Source organism: Perognathus longimembris, chromosome 17, assembly GCF_023159225.1.
Source record: "Perognathus longimembris pacificus isolate PPM17 chromosome 17, ASM2315922v1, whole genome shotgun sequence".
Lineage (NCBI taxonomy): Eukaryota > Metazoa > Chordata > Mammalia > Rodentia > Heteromyidae > Perognathus > Perognathus longimembris.
The window spans coordinates 10,510,153-10,518,116 of record NC_063177.1 but is presented as its reverse complement, the minus strand read 5'-3'; the positions used below and the strand labels follow the sequence as shown (position 1 = coordinate 10,518,116).

The 7,964-nt window shown below is 53.0% G+C and overlaps 1 protein-coding gene and 1 long non-coding RNA gene across 2 annotated transcripts in view; one reads left to right on the top strand and one right to left on the bottom strand.

Annotated features, from left to right (window-relative positions):
- Positions 1–796: 796 nt before the first annotated feature.
- LOC125365400 lies at positions 797–5,208 on the top strand. The gene is made up of 3 exons (XR_007213694.1): positions 797–822; positions 3,924–3,927; positions 5,120–5,208. It is a non-coding gene; the product is annotated as an uncharacterized LOC125365400 (long non-coding RNA).
- Atp2a3 (ATPase sarcoplasmic/endoplasmic reticulum Ca2+ transporting 3) overlaps positions 4,692–7,964 on the bottom strand; it is a 36,279-nt gene continuing 33,006 nt past the window's right edge. Inside the window, 1 exon segment of the mRNA XM_048365429.1 lies at positions 4,692–6,029. Within this exon segment, the coding sequence (XP_048221386.1) occupies positions 6,010–6,029 (20 nt within the window). The 3' untranslated portion in view covers positions 4,692–6,009.

Here is a 7,964-nt window from a genome sequence, read left to right as displayed (position 1 = left end):
AGGACTTGAAGCCACTGTTGAGTTTGGAGCCCAAGTCATGTACATCCATTGTCCTCTTCCATGGTGGGCACTGAGCACCAAGGTCCCACGCATAGAGCTGGAGGCTCCTCCACCACTCCTCATTTTGCAGACAAATCTATGAACTCTCGGGAGTGGTTCTGGAGGTACCAGAGGCTCCGATTTGAAGCACGAGCCACCCCAGTCCCAGCTGAACCCCCTGCCCCCAGCTGACACAAGTCTTCTTCCTGACAAGCCATTAGCCGGGAAATTGCTCTGGGCAGGAAGCCAGGCCCTCGGGGCTGGGACTCTTCAGGGGCCCCAGCTGCCTGTGAACAGTTACTTTCTGGAAAGCAAAGGGGCTACGAGGGGGTCAGATCCACAGTCCCTTCCAGCACCCTCCTCCCTTGGAGAGATCAGCCCCCACCCCCAAGGGGTGCTTCCATTCCAGCAGGGGCATCCACTGCTGTTCCACCTTCTAGGAGGTTTGAAAGATCACACCCCACACCTTTCCAAGGAAAAGTCCAGAGATGGTAGGACCCGGAACTGGAGTGGCTAGCATGTTCTCGTGACCTGGTCTTGACCCCAAACTGAAGGTCCTTTTCCTCTCCCAGCCAACCCCGTGTCTGACAAAACAGGAGGGCACAGATATGGGCTGCTTGGGGTAGGACCAGGTGAGTGCTATGACTGAGCAGTCCCTGTGCTGCTCCCCAGGGACATTCTCCTGACACCCACACCAGATTCTGGAAAGGGGAAGACAATAAATGAGAGGGGAGAGGAAAATGGGACAGGATAGGAAGGAGGAAGGGGGAAAAGGCAGCCATTGTCCAGTCTGTCTATCTCTCTCAAAACACCATTATCTTCTCCTTCCCTTCCTTCCCACTCCTTCCTCCTCTTCCTCCTTCCTCTTCCTGCTCTTCCCTTTCTTCCTTCAAGGAGACAGGCTTGAAGATGGACATATGGATCAGTGGATAGATGGACTTGCTTGGAGCACACACATAGGCTTGTTATAGCCTGGGCATTGGCCTTGGCATTCAAAAACCAGACTGGCACAGAGAACAACACGCTCTGGGGGACAGTCAGCCTACTGATAGGGGTCTTTAACTAATTCTAAACTACATCTTTCTTACCCTTGGCCCCAACTCCAGGGACAGACATCTTGTTTATTCCAGGCCTTGTGCAGGGTATGGATGTGCAGGAGGCAGACATCAGACTTTCACACACTGGAGTTTGTGGGTTTTTTATTTACTATAGTATCATGAGGTAGATATTAGAATCCCCATTGTACAGATGCAGAAACTGAGGATCTGGCCCAAGATCACAGAATAAGTAGTTCTCAAGTTTGCTGATGTCTTGGAAAGAGGCTTCCCAACGCTTGATGCCTGGCCCAGATCCCACTCAAAGACTCCAGCACTTGAAATCTGCCAGACCTGCCTTATAAGCCCAAAGGCTGGGTGGCCAGCTTGGGTACTGGGCCAGGCCTTGTAGGGAGACAAGGCCCTGCTGCCAAGCGCTCAGCCCCAGGAAAAACTCCCCTGTCTGGCTAAATTTAGCGGCTCTGTGAATGTGGAGGGGGCTATTCCTCACCCTGGGGCCACTACCCAGGCATGGAGGTCAGCCCAAGCCCTCGAGGTAGGCATAGCGACAGCCAGTCTTCTTAGACATTAAGGTCCCAAGGACGCAGGGACCTCCCCACTACTGAACCTCCATATCATGGCCTAGGCCCCTGCTGCACTAACACTAAACAACCACTTCAGAGGCCCCATCTCCCCCAGATCACAGGACACCATGTTCATGTCCACCTAGCTCCTCTCTGGTTCCTGCCTCTCTTGGTTCTCTCTGTCTCTCTCTCATCGAATTGGGTTGAGGTGTAATTCACATATACTGAATTGTACCCACTTTTGCCACACAGCTTGATGAGGTCTGATATATGCATATAGCCATCTCCACCCCAGTCCAACATTCTAGAAGGTTCTTTCCTGATTCTTTACAGTCAATCTTTCTTTTTTAAATTTTTATTTATTTATTTATTTATTTATTTATTTATTTATTTATTTATTTATTGCCAGTCCTGAGGCTTGGACTCAGGGCCTGAGCACTGTCCCTGGCTTCTTTTCTCACTTAAGGCTAGCACTCTGCCACTTGAGCCACAGCACCACTTCTGGCCATTTTCTGTATATGTGGTGCTGGGGAATTGAACCTAAGGTGTCATGTATACAAGGCAATCACTCTTGCCACTAGGCCATATCCCCAGCCCTACAGTCAATCTTTCTTCAGCCCCAAGCCCTAGGAATCACAAATCTGCTTTGTCTTTCCAGCTTTGCCTTTGGTGGATCTTCATGGAAATGTGATCACAGGCCAGGTACTTTTTGTGTTTAGCCTCTTTCACTCAGCCCAGTGGTTTTAAGATTCTTCAATGTCATTACTCTTATTGGCCATTTGTTCCTTGTTCTTGCAGAGGAGTATTCTGCTGCATGAACACATCATTATTTGTTTTATCCTTCACCATGGGTGGATGTTGGGTCCATATAATAATTAAGGCTGCTACAACCCTTGGGCGTGGGCCTTTGGGAGAAAGGAAAGGACTTCTTTGCTCCTCCTAACCCCAGTTTGCTCTTTTCTTTCTGTTTTGTTGGTTGTGGGGCTTGAGCTCAGGGCCTAGACATTGTCCCTAAGCTCTTTTGCTACCACATTGACCACAGCACTACTTCCAGTGTTCTGGTGGTTAATTGGAGAGAAGGGTCTCATGAAGACTTTCCTGCCTTGGGTTGGCTTTGGACAGCCATCCTCAGATCTCAACTTCTTGAGTAGCTAGGATTACAGGTGTGAGCCACCAGTGCCTGGCCCTTTATTTCTCCTAATACAACCCCAGTGTGATCTCTCTAGCCACCGTGGGTGAGGAGTGAAACACAAGGGGCTGGGGAACACCAAGCTCTGGTCTCTGGAGGGGCAGGGGGACCCAAGGGCATTTTGGCAGCTGCTGCCTCTGAGACCAAGGGAGTGTGCCAGGGCTTGCCCCAGAATTCCCTCCTGGGTGAGCAGCTGTGAGGTAAGGAAACCTCTGTTTACCTTGGCCGCCCCATCATGGCCTGTGGACTCCATGCTGTGGGCTGGACAGAGCTGGGCTCGGGCAGGACCTGGTGGGGGCAGAAGTGAAGTGGGTTTTGCTGTGGGGCCCGAGGTTGCTGAAAGGCTGGAGCTGCGCACCTCCACTCTCAGTTCTGCCAGCCGTCTCATCCACACACAGCAGAGGACCAGGAGGTCTCATAGATTGCCCATGTGGCAAAGAGGATCCTCTGCCTACACCAGCTCCGGCTGTGAGCTCCATGTACTCTGCCTTTCCCAGAAGTCCCAGGAGCACGCAGGCAGGCTCAGCCACAGCTAGCTTCCTGCGCCCAGGACCCACGCCTTTGCACAGGCCCAAGCTCAGGAAGGCCCTGCACTCCATGATTTATCCCTGCAGATTAAAAAAAAAAAAAAAAGGGTATGTGCGCACATGCTGCTACTAGGGCTTGAACTAAGGGCCTGGGAGCTCTCCCTTAGCATTTTTTGCTAAAGGCTAGCACTCTATCACTTGAGCCACCACTTCACTTCTGGATTTGGAGCAGTTAATTAGAGATAAAAGTCTTATAGACTTGTTTTGCTCTGGCTAACTTTGAACCATAATCCTCAGATCTCAGCCTCCTGAGTAGCTAGGATTATAGGCATTTAGTTCATTTTGTTCTCTTTGTAGTGTTTGAGGTGAACCCAGGGCCTCTAGCATGCAAGGCATATATCCTACCACTGCGCTATGTCCCCAGCCCAGAAATATTCCCTGGGTCCAGCCCAATAATTCTTCATTTTTAAATGATATTCCAGGGTATTCATTTTTTTAAACAGGCCATGCAGCAAATTATGTAGTCAGTCCTGCCTCTGACCCAGGACAGCTGGGTAGAGGATTAGCTAATAAACTTTCAAGGTGAGTCACCCTGTCACAGAAGACAGGAACATGGCTAATCCCTTTCTAGAGCTTGGCTCCCACAAAGCTGGGGCAGGCCTGTTCATCTCAAGCCTCAAGAGGCCTCAAGAGGCCCCGGGAAGTCAGCAGAGGGAAGCCATGAGGAGGGAAAGAGGCTTTTAGAAGGGGCAGAGTTGGATGGGTCCTACAGGCTGCACAAACAGCAAGAGAGGAACCTCCAGGAGTTCCAGTCCTGAGACCCGCAGGGGGCAGGGGCCATCAGCTCACACTCTAGTGCCCCTCAGCCTGTTTCTTTAGGGGTGGTATGCTGCTGGGAACCAGTGGCTCACACCTGCAACCCTAGCTACTCAGGAGCCTGCCAGCTGAGGACTAGGGTTTGAAGCCAGCCTGGGCAGACAAATTCAACAGCTTATCTTCAATTAACCAGAGAAAAAGAGTCTGAAGTGGAGGTGTGGCTCAAGTGATAGAGTACCAGCCTTGAGCAGAAAAAGCCAGACTGGAGCACAAGGCCCCGAGTTTAAGTATGTGAATCATAAAATGCTTCCAACAAATTGGAACTTGTGCTTACATGGTCAAGTGCTGCCTGCGTGAGCAGCAGGCTGAGGGGGACTGAGACATGGTTCCAGCCAGTGGAGCCCCGAAAAGCTCTGTGTTGGAGAAAGAGCTCCACCCTGGTGATGCTGAGGTCCTGGTGGGGGCCCACATTCCAGAAAAGACACTTGGGGTACTCCACTCCCCCAGACACACAATCTTTATTTCTCTACCAGACAGCATGTCAGCAGTGGGTACAAGGCCTGGTCCCTGCCACGACGCCCCAACTCTGCTTCTCTCTTGGGCCTTCCAGAGCTCTGCTGCGGGGAGGAAGCCTAGGGGGCAGGGCTTGTTGGTCTGCAAGGCAGGCTATGATCTGAGGAGTGGAAAGGGATGTAAGTCTTGATTTACATATAAAATAATCACTTTGTACACGCTTAAGAAGGGCAAAGACACACAGGTATTTGCAAGGTTCTGCTATGCCTAGTTTTTGCCAAAGCAGTTAAGAGAGAAAAAACAAACTTGTCCCTTAAGTGCTATCTTCCTCCTACTTGATATCCTTCCCCGTACCTGAGGAGGAGTCCCCCCCAGTGGGAGGGAAGGAGGAAGGGAGGGGGAGGGGAGGGGAGAAAGTGACATCCTTCTGGCCCTGGAGTGTGTGGAGGGGATGGGCAGAGTGAGTCCCAAGGTCAAGGCCACAGAATCTCCCAACCAGGCAGACAATGCCACACACTGTCTGGATTAGACACACAAACGTGTCTAGGGTCTCTGGTACCAAGGCCATGTTTGGCTCTGCTGGACAGACAGCCTCAGAGCTGTGTGTTTGGGGCAGTGAAACTTGAACTTGGGAAATGAGCTGAGGGCTGGAGATGGAGCAGGAAGTCAGATGGGCCCAGGTCCCCCACCCCAGGGTAGTCAGCACCCAGCCCCTCCTCCATGCCTGTGCTCTTCCCTCTGACCCCTCAAGTCCCTGGGGCCTGTATATATAAACAGAACAGGCTCCAACTCTCCTGAGTCCTAGGTGGGGCAGGGCCAAGTTGGGGGGGGGGCGGGGGAACTGCTGGCTTCATCTACACAGCTGGGCCCAGATGGCTCCCTCTGGCCCCTCCCCCTGCTCTAGGGCCAAACAGACTCCAGACCAGAGGTCAGAGCTTCCAAAAGTCCGGGCTCTTAAAAACCATGTCAAGCCCAGCCACGGGTTGTCAAGCAAAAGCCCAGCTGAGCTAGGAAATGCTTGGGCTGGGGGCTGGGCAACTCTGATGTGAGGGCCTCCTGTGACTCTTCAGAAGAACCTCTGGCCTGGAGCCTCAGCGAGGGAACCTTCCAGGCCTCCCTCAGGGGGGGAGGGAGGTGAGGACAGGGATGCTGGGCTAGGCGTGCAGTGGCCGCTCCAGTCTCAGTCCTGTATGTCCGGCAGGGTGAGGTGGTCAGATGGGGAGGGAGGCAGGGCTAGGGAGAAGGGACAAAGGCCTGGGCACCATCCGTCTGAGGCCCACAAAGAGCTTCTTCTCCACTCCCTCCACTCACTTCTGGTCCTTTTTTTCTGGAAGAAAAACCCAGGAGCATGTCAAGACATATTTGTGACGGTGCACATGTCATGCTGGCCCCTTCTGTTCTCCATTTCTCTTGGGACAGTGCCTCTCACATGGCATAGCCCAGATCCCATGCCCAGTCCGGCCAGCCCTTCTGAGGTGAGGTTTGACACCTGCTGCTCTTTCTCCCCAGGCCTTCCTGGATAGCCTCAACTGCTCCCAGGGAGAACTCTTCCCCTCCCCCCATCTTGACACCCTACTGCATCACACCGACTCCCACCCAAGCCCAAACCCAGCCTTACCAGCCCCTTTTATGGTTCCTTAACTGTCCAACTGCATGCATCATGGGACCTCCCTGATCCATCCCCACTCAGCCTCTGCAGCCTCCCCCTCCTGGTCCAGCCACCAGCCTCAACCTCCCCCCCCCCCATTCCGCCCTCCTGACAGCAGCTCAGCCACACCTGAGCAGAGCCAGGGGCGGAGCAGTCAGACCCTCAGCCCCAAGGCTGGTCTTGTTCTGATAGTTCTCCCCAGAACACATCCTTGTAAATCCCGAGTAAGCCGCAAGCATCAGGCTTCAGCAAAACTTCCCTAAAAGGCCACCCGGCTGGCTTGGGAACACGAAGGGTCCTTTCTCTCATCCCAGCTCTGACCCGCCTTAGGAGGCCCAAGGGACTGCAGCGGCCTGCTGGCCTGGGACAGCAAGCACACACCCTGCCTCAGGCACAGCCACAAATACCAAGCCTGAGTCCCTCCTGCAGCCACACCTCTCCCTTTCAAGTCAAACATCACTGGGTCCAGTCAACATCTCCAGTTGGTGGTGGAAGTAGAAGCCCTGTCTAGCACCAGCTAACCCTCAGCCGGCACTCAGCCTCCTTCCCAGACCAGCTCAACATTACTTGCCAGCCCCTCCAGTGTCTCCCGTTATTACCACAAACACTACTGGAGCTGCACAGCACCTGTGGCCCCCTGCCACACTGATGGAATACCTCAAGTAGCACGGGGATGTAACACCTAGCACCTTTACCTTGGTATCCAGAGCCCTCGCTGCCCCCTGGGCCTTGCGTCTCAGACACCAGCCCCCTTAGAAGAACCCTTAGTCCATGCCCAGTCAGGTTCAGTCTTGTCAAACCCTCACTGCAACCTTGAATCTTCTAGAAATTGCTCCAACCCCTAGCCTGGCAGCCCTTCTGTGCCACCCCAACCTCTACTCTCTCCTTCCTTTCTCCTGAAATGCCCAGGAATCGTCTGAGTCCAGCAGCCGCTGCTGAACAGCACACAGCACGGGGCTTTCTTGTGAACTGGGAAATTTTAGCTGTGGGCAGAATTCTTTCACTTTTAATTTTTTTTTTCAATAAAACTTGTGGAATTCCTTGGCTGTTGGGCCATTAGGAACATCTCTTGAGAAAGACAAAGAAGCCACCCCGCTTCCCGTGTCGCTAGGATTTGGTTTGGCAGGTGAGTATGTTAGAGCTGACATGGCGTCTCCAGTGAGGGCTGGCGGCCTCATCCTGGGGGCTGCAGTTTCTGGCACTGGATTTATTTCCTCCCAGGCCTCTCACAAGGGGTGTCCAGATAGGGTGAGCAAAAAACCACGTATTGTGCATGCATACGTGCATGTGTGTGCATGTGGCCTATTCCAGCTCCGTGCAAGAGCTGCAACAGATTGCTTTGGATGAGTGCTGGTCATCTCACTCTGGCTGAGTGACCCTTGCCATGCTGGTCACTCCTCTCTGGCTGAGTGACCCCCCTGCCCCTGCTGGTTACCCCACTATGGCTGAATGACCCCGCCCTGCCCCTGCTGGTCACTCCTTGGAAAGACCTGTAGAAGGCCAGCTTCTCCAGAGAGAAGAGGTAACTCATTTGGATTCTTTGTCAAAAGGCACTTTTTTTTTTTTTTTTTGGTCGGTAGTGGTGCTTAAACTCTGGGCCTGGGCACTGTCCCT